The 22,376-nt window shown below is 43.5% G+C and overlaps 1 protein-coding gene across 1 annotated transcript in view; it reads right to left on the minus strand.

Moving 5' to 3' along the window:
- smtnb (smoothelin b) overlaps positions 1-21,532 on the minus strand; it is a 49,812-nt gene extending 28,280 nt beyond the window's left edge. The window contains exons 1-5 of the mRNA XM_071920876.2: positions 21,169-21,532; positions 6,483-6,640; positions 4,167-4,245; positions 3,975-4,053; positions 2,946-3,025 (exon numbers count right to left, since the gene is read on the minus strand). Coding sequence (XP_071776977.2) covers positions 2,946-3,025; positions 3,975-4,053; positions 4,167-4,245; positions 6,483-6,640; positions 21,169-21,219 — 447 coding nt within the window. The 5' untranslated portion in view covers positions 21,220-21,532. The remainder of the gene's footprint in view (positions 1-2,945; positions 3,026-3,974; positions 4,054-4,166; positions 4,246-6,482; positions 6,641-21,168) is intronic.
- Positions 21,533-22,376: the final 844 nt, after the last annotated feature.

Here is a 22,376-nt window from a genome sequence, read left to right on the forward strand (position 1 = left end):
TGGGCTGCCTGTCCCTCTCTCTCTTCCTCTCTCTCTCTCTCTCTCTCTCTCTCAGCTATAACCCTCTCGCAGTCAGGACGTCCTCTACTCTGCTTCTCTACTCCCTCAGCCACATCATACACACTCACACACACACTCACACAAACATGCACACAACCACACACACACACACATAATACCAACAGGCCACTCCCTTGACTTCCCCTCCCTCCCATTCTGTCTCCACGGGGCTCTCACCCTCCACGCCCCCCCCCCCCCCCCAACACACACACACACACACACACACACACACTTTCCTTACAGGTTAACGGGTTGCCTGGTTGACACATTAACTTCTGACACACTCTGTCTTTGTTTTGACTTCTTTTTTCATTTCCCCAGAAACAAGTAAGTATGAACTGGAATATTACTTGATATTTTAGCCTCAAATAACTAAGACTAGATTGTTTTTTAGTTTTCAGGCTCTCCAGAGATAAAAAATAATAATCCTTTTTGGTCCCACCGAAATTGTCTTAGTACATACATATAATTAAAGTTTTGTGTAACCCGAACAGTATGGTTTCTCCCAAATGAGCATAAGGAAACTTTTATCTCAGTTATCCGGTCAACTATGTCCATTAAAAACAGTCATCAATAATCACTAATGGGCCTTGGTTTCTGGTAAAAGCACAGATGAACAGTTAAATTCCACAACACTAATCTGCCAACTAAACACACATTGTATCTTCCGTCTGAATGTGAGATATAAGTTTTTGTGTTGCATGGAGGTAGTGAACAGTAGGGTCACATATCACTGTTGTCGGGTGAAAACCTTGTATCTCTAAAATGTCAACTTTTCAGGACCTGTGACAAAAATCTTTGTTTGTAGGATGACCACCATGGATTTGTCTGTTTATCCAATGGGTTTTGAAAGGGTTTCATAAGCCCAAGGTGTCGTAGAACTTCCCCAACCCATAGAGGAGAATGTAATCCTTCAGTTTAAGATACAACATGGAAATCGCCAAAATTGGAGTTACAAGGTTTTCACCCGACAACGAAATACCACTGAATTTTGTAACACACCAGCAATTCTTCTGCTAGTGTTTGTTTGGTTGTTTGTTTGGCAGCAGTGTACGTGTATATTATGCATGTGAGTGTAATCTGTGTGTGTGTGTGTGTGTGTGTGTGTGTGTGTTTGGCTGCTGTGGACTCCTATCTAGGACCTCCATCTGCCCTGGGACAATTGCACACAACTCAAAGAGATCCGCTGCTGTGATGTGAATGGAAGGAGCCCTGCTGCTGGTGGTTGCTGTTGTTTTTGGCCACGTCCCCATTCCAGACTAGAATCAGACTAGACTGCTGGGGCACAGCTGGTGGGCTGCCTGTCTGTCTGTCTGAAAACCCCCCCCAAACACACACACACACACACACACACACACACACACTCCATCACCACCTGTAGTTCACAGCCCCACCACGTCAACGCTCAGCTGTCTTGCAGGAAGTGAGGTAAAAAGGCTCGAGTGCTCGAGCGTCCTGTGACGCCGACATATTGTTGCTTCCTATCTGAGGAGAATATACACACACAGAGGAATGCATACAAGGCACAGGCTGCACTAGACAATGGAAGTGATACTAACAGCCATTCACTTTTCCCCCTCATATCATTGTGGCACTAATACTGCAAGAGAAAAATCTGTGCTTTCACATGAACCAGAATAACTCTAAGAATGTGAGTGACTGTATTTTTATTTCAAGTACAGATAGCTGTTCCCCAACTTCCATCATCCAGTAGGCATGATTTCAACAGTAATGACCGCATACAGTAGGAATTAACCTTGTTTTTTCCCATAGAAGTCCCGTCCTCAGGAAACAGAGCATTCATCAAAGCGGGTGCAGACAAATACTGATCAAACAACACAGATTAGATAACATCTGGCCCCTGGTACGCTCTCTCAATCAATCAGGCCGTTATGTCTTTAAGTCATGCTCACTGCAACAGCCATATAATTTAATCTGTTTCAGGCTGTCGAAGATAAAACTTTAGTTTATCCCTGAAATAACACTATAAATGTGAGGCAAAAACACAGTGCTTTTGCCATCCACTAGAGGGCCAGTCAACCAAAGAGAGACTGAAGTTTGAGAGTAGACTGAATTCTATGGGCTTGATGAAAGGAGTCAAGAAGGTGATTGAAGAGGAGATGTGATGTATCCAGGCACTCAAGAAGCAAATTCCACATCAATGCAATTACATAATGAAATGAAATTAAATCAGATGAAATGAAATTAAATGTCTCTAAATCTCTGAACCGCACACACACACACATAAACACCTCTTGTGCAACACTTAATCTAATGTTTTAATTTAGTGTGGGGCTGGGTGAGAGTGACAGGCCTCATAGATAGGAGTGTGTAAAATGACAGGGCTTACTGGGAGACCCTGTCAAAAATGACTTATTGCCTCCACTAAACACCAGACTCAAAGTATATTTTTCTCTCTCTCTCCATACTTGGACAAACTTGAATGAGGATGGAAGAAAGAAAATGCATGCCTTGCTCTGTGGTAGCCAATGCATATACAGTATGTGTATGTATGTGTGTGTGTGTGTGTGTGTGTGTGTGCTTGTAGTGAAGCCACACTCATGACTCAGTGTGTGACTCAAGTCACAATGGTTGTTGTTGTTTGCTTCATTCTTCATTGTGGCAGCAGAAAAACCTCTATGGTCACTGTTGCCATGCAAACATGAACTCAACACCCGCAAATTGGCCTGTGCTGGGTTCATAGTTGTAAATGGAAGTTGACATGTGCACATGTTAGTCTCACTTCTAAAAAGGTTTGAGACAGTTTACTAATCAGTTGTAATATCAACTTTGTGAAGTGTGTGTATCACTGTAATCCTGTTACATGTAGTCATTACTCCAACCATAAATCACATCAACCTCTCTGTCCACTCTTGTGTACTCACCCCAGTTCCCATGCTGCTCTGGGGCTCCAGGATCTCAGGCTCCAGGCAGCAACCAGGAGCTTTACCCCTCTCCACAGTCCCTAAAACACACACACACACACACACACACACACACACACACACACCAGCAATACTTAGAGAATGCCTCTAGCAGTGTTACAAGAAGAATGAGGTACGTGACAAACATGTAAAGAGAATCTGTTAACTTCTCGTCTCATATGATGTCATATGAAGTCCCGGCATCATCATGATAATTTGTGAGATGAGGAGAAGAGGAAACAAAGATGGGAGAAAAAGAATAAATAAGACGTCCCGACCATGTCCCAACATGGCCCCTTATCAGGTAGCAGGACAAGGTGGGGGTGTGTGTGCGTGTGTATCAACCCTTCATCATAGTGTTGTAGAGTGACAGAGGCCTCACAAAGACCAGACAGCGCTAAGGAATGACAGGAATCCACTATCTGATCCAGCATTATAGGTAGGATCTGCACCAGTAACTATGGCTACCACAAACAGCGCTCTGACAGACAGACACCGTCTCATGCAGCAGCACACCGTGAGCCACGCAGTAACAGTGAAACTTGTCGTCTCTTAGGCCAATCAGTAACCAGATGTATCATTCCAATTTTGACAAAACTTGGAGCAGTGGTGTGTGGAGGTCAGATATAATGTTTGAGTTTAAAAATTTGACCTTTACCTTTACTTATAGCGCCCTCATTAGGCCAATCAGTGTAATTTTTAAGAATAGCTGGTCTTTCAAAGTTAGACATTTTAACCTTTAATTACAGCGTCCTCTTCAGGCCTTCTTCAAGTTTAGTTGAAATCATACTGGTGTCTGAGACAGCAGGTTTGAGTTTAAATCCACTGCCCCCATTAGGCCAATCAGTGTCATTTTTAAATCAGGAACAGAGTGCGAATGTGCATCATCCCTCCCGGTTTTGTCAAAATCAGACCTGTGGTGTGCTAAACTTATTATTTAAACTTATTGTGCTAAACTGCGAAAACCTCCTGTCATCTCCATTGACTCACCCTGCTGCTCTTCGTCTCGGAGGCGGCGGATGGCCACTCTGATCATCTTCCTCTCCTCATACTCACTGGCCCCGCGGAGCTGCACGCAAACACACAACGAGCTCAGTGCGCCCACAAAGGGCGAAAAGCACAACTGCACACGTGAAGTTGTCTATGTACCATATTTAATCATTTCCCCGTGTTTACACTCACCAGTTTTGTGAGCTCATCAATGTCTTGGATGGCTTGCAGTTTCCCTGACAGGACGTCTAAGGCGTCACTGGATTCTGACCTGAGAAAGAGACAGATGACCAGTGATGTAGTGGTAAAACAAAACATGAGTAAACTACAACCTCCAGTCATTGATCATTATAGGGCAAACACCAGTATAACCAAAAATCTATTCTATTTTCAGAAAAGCGTTAACTTTCCTTTTCTTAAAAGACCCTTTCCTCAAATAATGTACATCAGTTTGAAACTACTTGTATACTCCGGATCTAAGTCATAAGGATTTGTGATAAACAGCTGGGTAAACTATTCTGCAAATAAAACGGTGGGTTAACTGTGTTTAGGTGGGTTTACCCTCCGCTACAACCATCCCTGATGATGACTGACAGTCAACTTGTGCCCAGACTAACTGGAAATCAAACATCCTGACAGATTCTATAAACTACCGGCCTCACTGACTCCAATCTAAGCTCTCCATGCATGTGATGGGCACAGCAGAGGAGAAACCCAAGATACCACACAGTTTTCTTGGCTGGGAGAAAACCCGTCAGAGAAAACACAACCAAGTCCAGCCTGGAAAAAGTGATAGCATAACAGACGTGATGGAGGGGACACACAGTGCCTGACAAAGGTTCCTCTCATCCTCCCTCTTTTTCAGCCTCATATTTCTCCATTTCACGGCCTGCTTTTACGCTGGTTTCTATTACTCATATGCTCCTCTGTTTCTCTCCTCCTTCTCCCCTTCCTCGCCTCATTGGTATTAAAGGATGTGTGGCACGTTGAAGGGGAATATTTCACATTCCACCACTGAGAAGCACGGGATAATGCAACTTTCAGAAGGGTTTTGTGTGTGTGTGTGTGTGTGTGTGTGTTAACATGTGTGCACGTGCCTGCATTTGCTATATACACTTTCTCTAGCAGCTTTAGTGAGGCACCTCCTTTGCTTTTGTAACCCAAGTCATACAGCAGCAACAAATGGAAGTGATTAGGCCCAGCCACTGGTCTTAATAGGATTCAGCAGAGAAAGAGGGAGGGGGGGGGGGGGGGGGGGGGGGGGGACATGGTGTCCTGCTCACATCCAGCCGTGTCAAGTCTCTACTCTATCCCAGACCAGATGCTAGGGCCGTGCCCCGGCCTTGAAGTAGTGCCAGTCATTAATTAACACTCGTAGTAGGACTTAATCCTTAGTCTACACAGCTCAGGCTTATAGACACAGAGGAAACTTGACACCATCAAAGCTTAAAGGTCCTCTCTTATTCAGTTTTTGTGATTTTGTTGTTAAATATGCTATGGCTCAGGATAAAAAATGTTTTTTAAGTTAAAAGGGTATTGAATGAATTTGAAGCTCCAGTTCCTCTAGTTCAAATGAGGTAAAACTGCTGAGTGGAAGCTTTCCAGTTCAAATGCTGCAAACTGGCCTGATTGGAAGGATTTCAGTAATTCTTTAGTGAAGGGAGCCAATCAGGACCGAGTCCAGTTGTGATGAGTTGACTGGAGTTTGAAACTGACTGGAAAAAGGATACATTTTTGAAACTGCAACAACCACCCAAACAAAATCTAATTTTAACAACATCTGGATTAAACATCTTTTATCATAAATGTATTTAAAACTAGGAAAAATTGAATTCCCATAATAGAGCCCTTGTAAACAACAAATAACCACAATATTTACAGTAACACAAAGAGCATGTTGTTTGATAACATAAAGCCTGTTGGTCCTGTTCCTAATTAGATTAGCCAACAAAAAAATTGTGTTTAATGACAATATGACTATGGTGACTTTAAGGCTGCGCTGTCAGTTTTTCCACATACCTCAGCTTGATGACAGGTACTGGGAACTGTGCATTAGTGAACTGGAAAAATGCTAACAAGGCTCTAAATGGGCCAATAAAGACAAACAAATCAACGGCGCAAAGCTACTTCTGACGTCCTTATCTCATGACCTAACTGTGGATTGAAAACCAAATATAGCTAAGGATGGCAATCTGACTTGAAGACAAAATATATAAGTGCACATATTAATTGCACAAATTGAATTGCATGATGAAAAAATAGAAAATTTGCTGTGGTTGGCGTCTTCTGTCCCTTAAGATTCCCTGACGTGACTTTTCCAGATTTCTCTCTGCAACCTCCTTTCCCACAAGAGAGTTGAGGAATGCTGCATCTGGGTTTGTGTGTGTTGTTTCAGAGTCTCCAGTTCACCTGGGCTGGTGCAGTTTGTCATTATGGTGGGACAGGTCTGCGTGTGTGTGTGTGTGTGTGTGTGTGCGTGCGTGTGTGTGTGTGTGTGCAGAGTCTCACCTGTGTTGGTTCTCCTTGTCCTCCTGCTGGTTGAGGCGTGTGGGTCTGAACCTCTTGCTGGCCAGCGCAGCCTCCATGTCCTCTATCTCCCTCCTCCTCAGCTCGCGGATCGCTGAACGGATCAGTCGTCTCTCGTCCAGATCCACGGTTCCATCCAGCTACGCAAACAGCGCAGAGAGACGGAAACAATCAGGACAGAGGAATACCAGAGACACGGGTGCCAACGCAGCGGGACACCACACAGCAGAACATGTGGCATGCAAAGATTAGTCACCCGTCACCCTTACATCTGCACGTCTGAATGGAATGAATACACCACAAAAGCATAGTCACGTCCGAACAAACAGCCACAAAATTAAAAGATTCCATTGCTAAAAAGGTCATGAGCCCTATTTTCAGTGTAAGTACAGAGAGTGGTAAATAAGCAGGATGGCAGCGCTGCCAAAGCACTTGGGCCCTTGGACACTGATCACTAAGTCAAAGCGCTGCAGTCCAAGTCAAAGCCCTTGATTCCTTGAAACTCGACTCAATCTCCTCATGGGAAACCAGCTGCCCGGCCGCCCCGCCTTGCATGATAGCCCTCTCTCACCCTCTGTAATTAACCCTGCATAACAAGGCCGTTAAGGCGCTCGTTTACAAGACGGGGCAGGCGTATGGCCACTCTGCCCTACCAAACACACATGGCCAACCAGCCACAGATAGACAGTGCATCTTAAATAGTTCAGGTTTGCTCTCTGATATGTCCTAAATCCACCTTCCATTTGTGATTTCTCTTTGTTTGTGCAGGAATATAAATATGGCGGCACAATCAGAGACATGGTTGATGTGTCACGTAGCATAATAGCTGTGTGATCTCCAGGCAGTGTTGGACTGAAGGACCCTGGCTCAGTCTTTAGTGTCAGGTAGAGAGTCGTGGGGTCAGCAGGACTTGTGGAAGGTTTTATACTTTGGCGACGACAAGTGATTTGACTACAATAAAGAGTGAAGACAGGATCACCTGAGCATGGAGCAGGGAATGAGAGACAGACTCTCATTCTCTGACAGTATATCTCAGCTCTCTAGGTTTACCTATTGCCTTGACGTACTCGCTGTCTGTATTTCCCTCTGGTTGAACACTAGCCAGGCTGCTCTGGGGGCATGTTGACTGAGACTCGGATAATGAAGTGGCCCACTTAAAACACTCAGCTTAAAAACAACTGAGCCATTTCACCACTTAGAGTGATTCCATAAGTCACAGGTGTTTTTTTTCAAATAGAAGAAGAGTAATTAAGGTGTGTGTGTGTGTGTGAGTGTGTCAAAGCATGTCTGCAGACAGACACACCACCTTAGTCAGCCAGATGCTTTCATGTTAGTGACAGCCCTGAGCATGGGAGGGTAGAGGGAGCCCCCGTCCTGCCATGTGGGAGACAGATCTCTCTTTTGCTCTACTCCGCTACTGACAGCAGGAACCTGTCAACACATGCAGAGACGAGCAGCACTTTCTCCTCTGGCAGGCTGCACAGATACACCTCGCATTCATAATCTACTTAAGGGTTTCTCGCTGCACCAGTTACAACCTGCAGAGTGGAGGCAGACGGAGAACTTTGTATACTAACTGCCTTCTGCTAGGGGGAGCTGGATCTGGTCGGGCGACGCCTTGCACCCTGATGGGCTGAAAGGGGGGTGGTGTAACCCCCACCGGGCCCAGAGGGGGGCTTCTCATGAGAGAGGGAGAGGGCCAGTGGTTTTGAGGTCTCACTGTGGTTTGATAAAATATGCAGCCCGAGCTGCACTAGCTCAAGGGGGCTCTCCTTGGTACTGTAATTTGTGGAAATTCAAAGTGCTGAGCTGACTGAAAAAGAGAATGGGTAAGAGGAGAAGGTACTCGGAAAAGGCAAGAAGGAAGGATATGAGACTGGAGAAGAAGGAGGGAAAATATAGCGGCTGACAGCGTGATAGGATGACAGAGAGAGGAAAAGGGAGAAAAATTTAAGGCAAACGAGACGTGGCCATGCCTAAAAATGGGCAGATGAGAGCAGGGCGGGAAAGGGCCAGGCCTCACACAGGTCATTCCTCACATTCCTGCTGACTCACAAGGAAAGAGATGGTAGTGAAATCAGCCGACCCAGTGAGGTGATACACAGGCATTTTACGAGAGGGCAAAAATGAGGAGAGAGGAAATGAAAACGCACTTGCTCATTGCTATCATTGGTCACTGTCTCTCTTTCTCACACACTCACACACACACACATAAACACACAGACACAAACCAAACAGTCAAGGGAGCCGTCTGTCACTGCACTGACAAGCTTACTGCTGCATGAATGTTATGAAGTGATTATACGTCCAGTATGCTGCCAAGTTTCAGGACTGAGTGATTTATTTATTCATTATTGAGATATACCAGTGAATAGCCTAGAGCCTGGGCTTCCACTCAAACAAGCATTAACTAGTGCTTAGCAATTCAAAACAGACCGCATTTTAGGCCTGCATAGGAATGTGCATAAAGATGCAAACATGCAACTTAATCACATAGGAAAATCTTCAAAAGACCAAAAAGCACGGACCGCTCTCCCTCTTTCAGAGCATGTGATAGACCGCTGATTACTAACTGTCCAAATCAATTACAGTAACCTTTCCAAACACAAGCACACAAGGGAATTAGAATCACAAGGTGATGATAAAAGATGAAACAGAATCCCTACTTGTTAACGTCAGCACTGATTTGTACTTTATCTGACAACACATCTTCAAGCAGTGGAGTTCACCGAAAGCCTTGAATAGACCAATCAGTGGACACGGCTTCAAGCTGAGTCAGTTCTGATTGGTTGAGACAGGTCTACGCTAATAATGCAATTGGCACAAGGCCAGCGGTTGTAACTGACTTTCCCTTCACCTATTTTGAAAAGAGGAGAGAGAAAAAAAAAAAATCGACCAATAACTTCCCTACACAGGAAGGTCATGAGTGGGCGGAACCAAAGCAAATAAAACACACCTTTAACTTGGGCGTCTGCCAAAGAAAACACTAAATAACCGTTAAAGAACCAGAGACGGAAACACACTCATGTAGACACAGAGTCCATTTGACAAAACCCCCAGATGAGAGTGGCCAACACAGAGAGCTAACTATGTCACAGGAGTGGAGAGGAAAAAGAGGGAGAAAAAAGTATACAGAGGAAAAAAAAAAGTCCTGCACCTTACACCAATGCCCTTCCTTGTGGGCATTTTTCAAACCCAACCGCAGACTTCTGGGTAACCAACTGTCACTACGGTCAAATCAACAACACTGAGACCCAGAAAGCAGCCGTTACCCAGACAGAAAGTTATTCTCACAGTACTGTTTGCGCTGAGCATTTAGCACCGCTCTGTGTTATCATGCCTCTTGAATTCCCAGAGCATGAGAGGAACAAAAAACGGAAGCGGCAACACACTGCCTCCGTTTGCAACAGTGTTAACAGACAGAGGAAGTATGTATGAGTCAGGTGACTGAGATAACAAATACTAGGTCACACGCATACGTCACAAATATGTTACGCCGAAGAAGATGCAGTCATCAAAACATGTCTGAGCTGTCAGCGGCCTGAATCACGTTACAGTCTAGTCTGCCGCACTCACTGAAGACTAGTCACTGGCTCTCAGGAAGTTGCTGTCACACCTGGCCTTGGTGCAGCCACCTGACTCAGCCGGGGAGATACGGCGTTAGGAAACCGGATGTAGAGGGTGGTTATGCCTGACAGGCTGAAGAGAGGACAGACACACATTCCCATGAAAGCTGCAAGACCATTTCAAGGTGCAGCTATTGTGGTAAGAAATGGTTACAAAGGGGCTTTTTCAAAACATTTTTCCTTCAAAAGCTCTTTGATACAAACCAGGAAACTCATTAACCGATTTGGCAGGAATCCCACTGTGGTGACGAACAAGATACAAAAAACTATTTTAATGTTTCATAAGCAGGCCTGTGAAGGCATGTAGGTCGTTCTGACTCACTTCCTGCTGAGCAGCATTTCCACCAAAGAGCTTTCGATGGAATCAAAACCTCAAACCTATCCAAAGACATCCGACTTAAGTAGTTCAATCAATCACTGCCAATTAGAGGGTGTTTATGGCTCACCATAGCCCATCAGTAATGTGAACCAGCTGGGGACTGGCCACCGACTGAGGACACCGAGCACCAAGACCCTCTGGCCTCTGCTCATCTGCTACACACAGGCAAAAACACATTTGAATATGGCTTCACTTTTGGGAGCTTAATTTATCTTGCCAGACATGTAAACAGCCCCAGAAGTGGTAGAATATGTCAAGCACTCAAGGGTTTTCAAGTATTCAAAATGTACTCAGCTACTATTTTGCTCAGGTCTGTCATCCACAGTTGAGCTAAACACACGTCAGAGCATACTGCATCTTTGACCAACTCATTACTGTAACAACTACTTGTGGGTATAAACATTGAAACAGGATTATGTTAACCCTGTGGAACTGGAAAGAATCAAACCACTCAACTAAACTACTATGCAACTAGAAAGCAAATTACACATTATAACAAGTTCAATTTGTTTAGATGTTTCTCCTCTATTCTAATCTTTTATTCCAATAATGACAACATTATTACATAGGAATACATACCATTACACAGGACCATAACCTCAGAGGATTCACAGCATTTTATAGCAACTGTAATGTTACACTGATCTCTAAGCTCTGTCCATGACCCACCAGACTTGGACTAGACCGGTCAAGAGCACCCAATTGAGGAAAAAGACCAAAGACCTGTGGCTTCGTCTTATTCTGGGCCAAGTCTGTGTACTCTAGACTGAATAGTAAGACCATGTTAGTTCACACACTATATGTCTTTGTACGTGTGTCTATTTATGCGTGTCTATTTGTCTGTGTATTGAGGGTTAGAAAGGTCAGGTCACTCAACATCACAGACTGGTGTGTGGAAGGAATCCACCTCTCCTCCTCCGCCTCGTCCCGTCTGGGAGCACAACAACCCTTCAGGCCGAGTCCCGACCTTTTGACTGACAGTGGGTAAGCATGTGCTTGTTTCAGTTGCCGTTTCTGTACTTACCGCTTTCTACTTAGTACTTTGTAAACTATAAGCATGACATGTCTGTCATGCACATGCATATCCTGACAACAGATGAAGTATGCATACTTTCTACATGAAGCGTGTGTGTGTGTGTGTGTGTGTGTGTGTGTCCATGTGTGTGGGTATGGGTGAAGGTATGGGGTACTACGTGCGTGAAATGAGGGTAAGAGTAATAATTTCCAGAGCAGACTGAGGTTAGAGTGCAGCCAGGCAGCAGATCGGATCAGTGCTTTAAACTCCAGTGTCAAGCCCACAAGTGAGTTTGCCCTTATAAGGACACGGGACACTCCTTATAGCAGAGCTGAAGTGGATTACCAGCTGCCACTGAGGAAGCCTGACTGGTGCAGACTGTGAGACAGACAAGAATAAACAAACTAGGAAGAGTGAAAGGGTGAGAATATTGATAGATTATACATCACATGCTGCCTTGCTCTTCTAAAATCACTTCATTGCCCTTAAATCACTTCACTACCTTCAGGCGAACTCCATCATCAGAGTCAGGTGAAAGTCTCTAAATCATTTCTCAACACCACAGGCAAAGAATGTATGCATACTGTAGGTCTGCACACACGCCACACCCATCTAGAAATGGGAATATAATCAGGGTACATGACAGCCTTGAAAGGTACGAGACTCCTGCTTTCTTTGAAGAGTTTCAGCAGCCTCTGGGCTGAAAAAGAAAACAATGGAATGAACCAGATTTACGGTTCAGTTGCATCTTGCTATAGCGCGCACTGTGCATCCACTGTCCGGGGTGGAGGAAAAGAGGGAGAACCTGTGAGATAAAGAGTAGGAGGCGTGAAACAACACACAAACAGGGGACAAAAGAGAGCATTGGTGTGTGAATGTGCTCTCCTCCTCAGGCAGGGCTCATGGTGAGCAGGGCGACACGTGTGGGATAGCTTATCCCTTACTAATAACTCGGTATTAGGATGTTAGGACAGAGGCCCAGAGCAGACCTGGGAAAACAGTGTCCCCCTTTACACTCCAAGGAGCAGGCATAAAGAAAGGACACATATAGGAATGCATGTGGGTCAGAGGGGGTACGGGGCATCGACAATGTGCTACAGCGTGGTAATGACCCACTGAAGACAGATCCCGACTCACGCTACTCACCCGCATCCGAGCTCACGCTAGCACTCTGCACGGTACTGACTCAATGGAGGCTGACAGTACAGAGTGTTGTGACATTATTGCAGCGGACTTCACATACGGATTATTGATGAGGCACACTGGCATGTGCACACATGGGGTCAATGCTCTCATCTGAACTGTGAAATATGTACTGTTCAGCACTGTGGGGGACCTCAAGCAAATTTCTGATCTTTGTGGCATGGTTACATATCTACTGTAACTGCTTACAGTCCATCAAATACAACTTTAAATTGTACAGTCCACAGCATAATACAGCTCTCTGATTCTGACCCATTTCTGCTGTTTGGCTCCACACATAGACTTTGTCCTGAGCCTGTTTCTCTTCAGGCCGGCAGGTCAGACCATAAAGAAAGCAAGGATCAAGGTCAGTTACTGCCTGGTCAGGACAATTGTGCCCCACATTTGGGAGCTGGCCTCACCAGAGGGTTTCATGTAGACCAACAGAGGCAGAGCATGGTCTCACTACTCTTTGAAGGTATCAATTCACTTTCTGTCATATCAATGTTCTCCCTTCCAAAAGCAGCAAGTTCTCTGTTCACTTTTTCTTTGTTGTTCAAAGTTTCATCCATTAATGTCACCTTAACTAATTGTTAGCTTCACCAGCTTTTTCCATCATAGGCTACACAACAGAGGAAGGGAGCTGTCTACAACTTGTTAGCATAGTGGTGTCTTCACTACACACAGCAGGTGTCACAACCAAAAGATCCAATACAGTGTGACAGAATACAGCAGGAAGGAGCCCGGATCATACAAAAAGATGATAGATGGCAGTGGATTATTCCTGCACTTCAGCTGGCCTGAAAGCAGACCAGGTCACAGAGCAGGAACACGATGAGGCTTCTCCAAATATTGGACATTGCTGCCTGGTCAGTACCGGTCAAACTGAAGCTCTGCGTGACTGGATCTTCTAATCTAATGAGGGAAGAGCCAGGAGGTGAGAGAGATGTCCCACGGGATGACACAGGGGGACTTTGGGAGGCTCCAGAGCACAAACACTCTGTTCCACTAGACCCAGCCGTCCCAGCTCCCCACATCCACAGAAACTACAACAACAGCGCTGAGGCACACACCGCAGGACAGACAAAGCAAAACAAAATTTAACAAATCAGCTGTATATATCTCAAGAATGCCACGGCTTTAAAAACACTAAGCTGGAGAGCAAAACATCAACATCCGCTGGACAATTTCTGGCGGATCTCAGGAAATGGCTCTTTCCTGAGGGATTCAATAGAGGAAGGCTAAAACCACAGTCATCTGTGTCTGTTCTGACGACACCTCGCTGCTCATCTCTCCAGAAAACCAGCCTCATTTTTATGTTTTTTTCCACTGCGTAAGAATACCATCTTGTGCCCACGCTGGTGAAATGTGATATGTTTTTCAATTATGTTGTTTTTTTAATGGTTTGGTTTCAGTTTGCGTCTTGGCAGAACACCCGAACATTTTTGATCATGGCAGAGTTGCAAGCTGGTTTCTGTATGCTGCTTTCCTCCACAAACAGGACCACACCTGGTCAGCATTCCAATAGAAAACCAAAGGCTTCTAACACTGTACCATAACCACAGTAGGGCTAATAAAGGTACAGATAGGCACTAGTGCAATGGAAAACCCCTATTTGAGCACAGCAAAAGGGTGCTCAAATGGGTTTTAATAGTGTCTTAGCTATGGTGAGAGTCACAACTTGCACTTCCCAAGAGGTGCAGTGCAAGTTGTGAATGTTGTAAAGTTGAGAAAGTGAATATCAACTAACTACATATGCTTTTTAGGAAACTTTTTAAATGATTTAAGATTCATTAGATGATTTTGCCCATATTAAACAGTAAGAAAAATTCAATGAAGGTTACTATTTTCCTATATGGTAGCCTTAGCCCACAGTTATTATAGTGCACTCTATGTCTCTATGCAATACCTAATATCTCTGAACACAGAATCTCCTCTGTAATTTGGCTTATCAAGATCATGGCTGCTTGAGGTCGTACACATCTGTTAAGCATCTCTCCCGATTCCAAAACACCTGGAAAACAGTCCAAACGGCAGCTGAGAGTGTGAGTTACCAAAAGCAGCAGAAGTCAAAACTCTGAATCCCTAAAGCATGAGATCAAACTGGGATCTCACTGCCTGTCCATCTCAGAGACGCAGGGTGGTGCAGCAGCAGGAGGAGGGGGATAAGGAGCACCTCTTCAATCCCTTTTGCAGAGTTTTCCATTTGGCGGAGTGTTGTTCTAGACAGATGGGGACCAGTCGCTTTAGCCCTGTCTGCTGGATCACTTAACAGAGAGAGAGACCAGAGCTGCTGTGACAGCAGAATCTGTCTCATATCTGATGCTTACAAAAATTATTTCACTCCTTGGCTGACACCTCATTTGTCAAGGCAGCATATACAGTATATATTTATTCAAGTCTTCCAGGCTATACTGCATAAGCCACACAAATCATATGATTGAGGTGAGTGTTTCACACCAGGAAGCAGCTGTGGTGAGGCGTCTTCTCCGTTTTTCCAACCCTCTGGTCTCCCTCTTTAAGCCTGTAACACTGAACCATACTGTTTTTTATCAAAGGGATACACAGACGGGATAAGCAGTAGCATATCCAGTTTACACACTGAGACACATGCTCACGCACGCACACACACACACACACACACACACACGTGTCCAGAGAACTGTGAGTCTCAAGAACTCTTTGCCAGGTAGTGAAATGCACCGCAGCATTTAAATTTCTCATCAGCAGTGTATTTGTGCACTGAGCCTGACATAAGCTGCAATCGACCTGTTGGAGTGCTTCTTTTATAATAAGTAAAAAAACGGTCACATCGGTGATATTCTATATTGCATTTTATATTTGATATTTTTAAATGACAAAACAATGCCTGGTATAAATCCCTGGTATTCTCTTTAATTATTAAATACTACAAACCTCCACATTCAAAAGCCAGCTTGTATGTTTCCAGAGATATTTTTCAACTTCATACTTCAAGTAGATTTTTGCTAAAATGCATCTGAAATTGTGTTGCTTTCACTCAAAGTCATTGTTCAAGAACAACACACTAGTTAATGGCAATAAACCAAAAATAGACTTTGCTGTAGTTTATGTGTAGACAATCTCAAAGTTCACTGTGTTTTTTTCTCATCCCTATGGGGCCCAAAATGGCATGCTATTAATAGGATTATTCAGTAACAGAAGTTTCCTGCTTTATCAAACAAACATGCTACTTCTTATCTCCCTGTGCTTGGCTGCGTATTTGGATATTCAGTGTTGGAGGCTGATGTCTACAAGCAGCAGCCATAAACTGGTCGCTGTGATGGACTAGGTACTGTCAACATCACAGTGTAGATAACTTGTACTGCGTCACCGTCAGCTGAGAAGAGGGAAATGTGAAACTGCCTTGAATGCCAAATTAAGTTGTGGTTTTCACACCACATTTCGTCATTATGGCCTCCTTGACACCTTTGAAACTGAAGGAGATAATCACAGGGGAAATGCTTTATGAAAAATGTGACGGAAGTAAATACCTCTGCGAATGATCACAGGCCCAGCAGAGTGAATCAGGTGTGCATTGTGAACTCTGTACTTGTAGTTTACAGCTTGAACGGTCTTCCTCGCTCCAGGTGAGGGAAACACTTGCAATAAAACACTCTTAACTACCACCGAGGTCAAAAGCAATAATGTTCACCAACCAGCAGAACGTTGTGCCGCAGTAAACCGAGACTCAGCAGGTGTTACTGATGGTCAGAAACACAAAAATACCTAGAATCACGTCTTCTTTTGTGTGTGTGCGTGTGTGTGTGTGTGTGTGTGTGTGTGTGTGTGTTCTATGTGTGTGTGGCGAAGGGGGGGGAGCTGTAATCGCGGGAAGATCTGTGCTGCATGCAACAGCTTGCATCCAGGACTTCTTAGAAAACATTCAAGTCAACATCTTTGTAGAAAGAGTAATGGTTTTCATGCAAATTAACAGACAGGCTCTTCACAATTCAGTTTTATCTTCATGGTGTGATCAAAATACGTTCCCTTTAAACAAGTACAAGACAACATAAACAAAGCAAAATCTGCATATACCCACAGCATCTGAAAATAAACCCAGACAGCAGTTATATAATCTGGCGTAATTTTTCCGATTTATTCCCTTCCTGATGATGTGGCTGACATTTTGGACCATGTCTCAGGGGGGTAAGGAGAACCTGGGGACTCTGCTGAGAGCCTAAAAACAAGCCCATTCTTTCTGCCCGACTGTAACCGTTGAGCCCTTGTCAACACACAAAGAGCCCAGAGAACCATAAAACTGGGGCCCAGGGGTCCCATATATTACCAGACCTGAACCACAGAGTGAAATTGCTCTATTTTAAACATGTGTGAATGCCTCTTGTTCACCAGGGAGAAGGGACGGTCACAGGGCCAGCAAGACCACTTACAAATCATTATGCAAGAAGTCCAGCATGCAAAATCAGCCCAACAGGCGTCTAGGACAGAAATTTCTCCAAGCAGTCACATCTATTCAAACTTGATAATTTGGACATGCTTACTAATGTGTAAGATTGTAGGAGGTAACATTTCACTCTTGCACCTGCTGGTCTATGTTGCAAACTAGGAGGGAATGTGCAGAGGCAAGAAAAAGGGAGGTGATGGTGCGGCTGACAGACGCCAAAGTCAAACCACCTTCTTATCTAATCACACAGGTGCATTCTGCCTAACAATGCCTGTGTGACTGAGGGAGGAGTCGGCTTCCCATAGTAGCTACTAAGTGAGAAAACACCTGCGGTCCCGGCTCGTCCGGCAGGTTTGACACATCGCCACACAGCAGATCCAGCGGGTGGAATAACTGATAATCATCACACTCACAGCTGGCAATCAGCAGAAAATCTGCATTTGTATTCTGTTTTTAAGTTAAAGTGGTGGGGAGTTGGAGTGATTTGGTTGGATAGGGGTTTGCTCCACCAGACTTCAGTAGCTTTTGTCTCACTTTTGTGGCTAGAGATCATAAAACATTAAGCACCATTCATACAGATGACCCGCCGCAAACATCCTCTCTCAGCATGTCTCCAGTCAAATAAACTGGGACACCAACTGACAACTATGTGTGTATTTAAGTAATTGCAGCCAAGAGAAAAAATGCTTTTCCTGGTTGCCATGGAGGGGAATTAATGAGCAATATAGCAGGCAGCCAGTGCTTTGAATGGAGGTGTATTCATGGGATTAGTGGCGTTGCAGAGACTGCCATATGACCTTCTGCCTGTTTAGTTCATTAAGGATAACACAGCCATGGGTTTGTGTACGTTATCCAACAGTTTTATAGCAACCACTCCACCCTTCTTTGCTACCTATTGCATATAGGCATCTCCAAATTTTACTGCAAACTTGCTCGATCACCTTTTTTACTAGTTTCCTGAGTTTCGACAATTAACAATTCTTCGTTCACAAACTGCTACCATGTGCAGTGTTCATAATAAGGCCTGTCTTAGCGTTGTAGCTCAGCAGTTGCTAAATTTGGACACTGCAGAGTATCAGATCTTATAGAAAAACACATAAGGCGCCATTCATCTCTCTGCCAAGCAGAACTTTAAATTCCACCGTGGCCCCATATCAACGATTCCTCTGGAGCAATAAGCGAAAACAGAGTTTGTTTCTTTTGAAGTCGACTCCAGTATGGAAAAACACGACACTTGAGTCACCGCAAACATCATCACTGAATATGTGGGATCTTGGTGACCCTGCTTGGTGGTCACGTTTGAGAGAGGGAAGCTGTGGGGGAGACGCTCCGCTCGGCCTCCATCAGTTCAATAAATACACCGCTGAGGAGGCAGAGCATTCCACAGCTTATATGCTGACTGGGTCATGAACATCGGCGTCACATGAAGACAAACCCAGTGAATTCCACTGCCCGCATGTGCATGTGATACCGACGTTTTATTCTGTTGCTTTAGCTCTCTTGATAACGCCTGCATGTTACAGCAAGCTCTTACAGGGTTCAGGCTGCACAGGGAGATTCATGAAAGCTCTGTTTCTCTGAATAACAATGTGGTGTGGTCTACCATCTGATGTGATTGTCGCAAAAAAAATTGTGATATGAAATATAACAGAGATAAAAGGCAGTTAATGGAAGTCCTCTGACACTGTGATAGCATACGCTCATCCACCTGTCAATCTGGGGCTCTAATCAATAAAATACAGAAAAAATACGTAGTATTAAAAAAGGAAACATAAAGCTAAAGATGTCCCTATCCTTTGCTTTCACTTGATGTCAAAGATCCCCTCTGCAAATATTTTGCGGTCACCATGTTGAGTCCTTCCTAGTAACCACTCAGTTTAATTCAAATTCTTTTGAGAGAAGAAGTATTTTTATAAACCCCATGGAATTTTTTTCTCTTGTCTGCAAAATATCTACTATTTTTCCTCGTCTTTCTGTTTTTTTTTTAGGATTTTTATTAATATCTGTATTCTTTATATAAACTCATAAACGAGGGCACAGAACTGAGCAAAGCAACCAATACTCTGGTTTGATCATTACATTCATTATACTGAAAATATTAAGGAAAAATATTATTTTCGTGTGGTAGTCCTGTTCTCACACTATTATAATCTCACTTGTGGTAAAGGTTTGCCTTTTCAGGGATTTATGAGAAGAAGAAACTATAGCTCTTGGCCAGACAATTCCAGACTTTGGATAAAGGATGGATAGGCAATCATTAAGACATTTTAAATAGCTTAAGCCAGGTCAACAAAACATTATACTTGAACCCCGCCTAGATCCAAAATAAACAGCCTTTCCTTGTCAGGTTTACCAATCTTTAAGAAATGGAAATCAAAATGTTATTCTAAGATGGCCTTTTCTCAGCACACTCATTCTTGGGAAAGCAACTGGTGAGGATAATGTCTTGAGAAGTCAAGCAACAAACAAGAACTTTGGTCCAATATGACAGGCGATCAACAAGACCACTGTATACACCACTGTATTTACTTGTCCCACATCTGAAAGTTCACATCACTGTACAGCTCTGCACACCTCCAACCATGCAAGAAAAGTTGCATTATTGCCTTCAGCAGTAAAAGGTGGCATAAGAGACATAAGAGCTACATTTATAATAGCGCTAGTAATAACAAACTAGTTAATGTGGTGACGGCACTGTAATAATGTGCAATAAATCAACTACTATTTGTTTATACTAGTGAATTGATCATTTTAAGTTTTTGAGCAACACAAATTGCATGTTCATTATATCTGAGTATTGGTTATTACAGAATTAAGTAGAATGGTAAAGACGCTACTCCTCAGCTGTTTCATGTATGGGTGTGTGTATTTGCATGAGTGATTCAGACAAGCCCAGTGTACCCATGTCTAACCCATGATGATTAATGTCTCCTTATAAATGTCTCCTGTCTGTCTGACAGGTGTCAAGACGTATGACAGGCAGACTAATGTTTCACATTGTTTTCCTTTGCGTTCCATTTAAGAAACAATTAAAGTGACTCATTTCTCCGTCAACCAGTAAGTCTGAGAGTTTATAGCCTATGATATGTTCACCGTGTCAATAATTTGCTGATCACACTTGTGACATAATGTCTACTCCAGTAACGGCTAAGGTGAATTATGAAAATGAGTGAATCACCCACATGTGAAAGGACTATTACCGCCTTCCACTGTTACACTATTAGAGATGGTTGCTGTGTATCATTATGAGGGATCACATGAAAACTGAACATCCACGTGAATCTGGAGTCAGGTGTCAGGAGTCACTTCTTCTCTCTTGTTAGGTTAACAAGTTAACAACTCATATTCTGCAGATTGAGTTCACATCAGACTTCAGTTAGAGGAATGACACTCTGAGGATGCGCTGCTGAACTCTCAATGCACAATTTGTCTTGGAATAGACACACAGAAAAACAAGAATATGTCTGCAGCCCACCTATGTCAGGATTATTATGTACTCTCACTCCATTTTAACTGTCATGTATGAGAGATAGGTCACTCAAAATGCATAAAGCATGCCATCCTAACAGTAATTATGTCAGTGAAGAGCTGGAAAATGTATATTCAGTAAGTAAAGTTGTGAGGCTGTAAAGGTTGTTGAATCAGCATATTTTGTCTTATTACAGTTAGATGGTAAACACAAAGCTGAGCAAACTATGACCTCCAGTCAGTGATCATCATAAGGAAAACATCTACCAATATAAACAAAAATCAATATTTAAAAAAATATATATATATAATAAAATATAATTAAAAAGTATGGATTTATGTTGTTTTTTCTTAAAAGAGCCTATCCTAATATAACTTACATCAGTTTGATACCACTTCCTTAAGGCTACTGTAAATGTATGCAAATAGAAGATAAGGATGGTAAACTGAGTTGAGGCGGGTTTACCCTCCACTTCATGATTACAGTGTGAAAAATAACTAAATGACTCTCCCCCTGGTATTATAACACCACTCTGACTAACTTCACTTCAGCAGCATCCCATTCATCTACTCACCAAGGCTCGGAGAGCGGACTCATCCAGAGTTGAATAACTCTCAAGAGACATTTTAATCTCTCTTGTCAGACACAGGTGAGACGAGAAGCTCTAGGTGATCAGTCGTGATGTGGTGTGGTTCCGCCGGTCAACGTGTAGCCTACCACCTGCACGGTTAGTAACTGTTTCTGTTGTGGGGTTTTGTTTTTTTCTTTGCCGTCTATCACAATCCTCAGAACAGTTGACGCCAGAAACGTCTTTTGAATTAACGCAAATAAAAGAGTATCCCGCTTATGGAAAGCATATTTCGATCCTCTTTTGTCGTCTGTTGAATTAAAGTGAAAGCTGAAACAGGCCCACACAGGGAGAGGGTGCCAGCTTTTGAACAGAGAATTCCCACTGAAAGTTGTCTAAGCCCGCCCCTCTCTCTCCGGCGTCTCCCAATGCTCATTCAAAGCGCGCCGCTTGGTGGGCGGGCATAAAACGGCCGTCAGAGTATAGGGGGTGATTAATGCCACTGAGGAGGAGGAGGAGGAGGAGGAGAAGCAGAAGCTGAAGCTCTTCATGTGGAAACCAAGCTGCTTGTTAACATCTTGGCCAACTTGAGAGGGGAAAAAAATATAAAGTACAGATTCTGTACAATCCTATCAACCTACTAAATCAGCATTTTATTTGAATGTGAGCTCAGTTGTGCTCACTAGTTGGTTGACCCTATGCTCAAAAATATTGTCTGCCTCGTGGCTGTGGAAGTTGGTCTGTTTCTAACAGATGCAGGTTTTGCTCTCATAGTAGACTACACAGCATTATTGTTCACTTTCAAGTTTAGCTAGGTTGCTTGCAGCACAATCAAGCAAGTATTGTAGTAAATTTCTCTTCACTCTATCCACATCCACAATCGCAGACACCATCCTCGGCCGAACCTGCATCATATTTATATGGGGTGACTGGACAGGCAATGTCAGAATTGTACAGATTTTCTAATCCAGAGTCCAGATAGGATCACTCTCATCTAGATACCACAAGATCAAGATTACAGAATCTTTCTTCAAATAGACCATTTGAACAGAGAGTTGTATTTTTTTTTCTCAATTACATGTTAGGCCAAAAATACGTAAGTAGCTGACTAGTCTCATTGGCAAGAAAAATTCAAAACAAATCTTCCCATTTCTCTGCAACACTGTTCACCTTGCAACACAAATAAATGAATAGCCTACATAAATATTTTTCAC

The sequence above is a fragment of the Centroberyx gerrardi genome, chromosome 8, assembly GCF_048128805.1.
Source record: "Centroberyx gerrardi isolate f3 chromosome 8, fCenGer3.hap1.cur.20231027, whole genome shotgun sequence".
NCBI lineage: Eukaryota > Metazoa > Chordata > Actinopteri > Beryciformes > Berycidae > Centroberyx > Centroberyx gerrardi.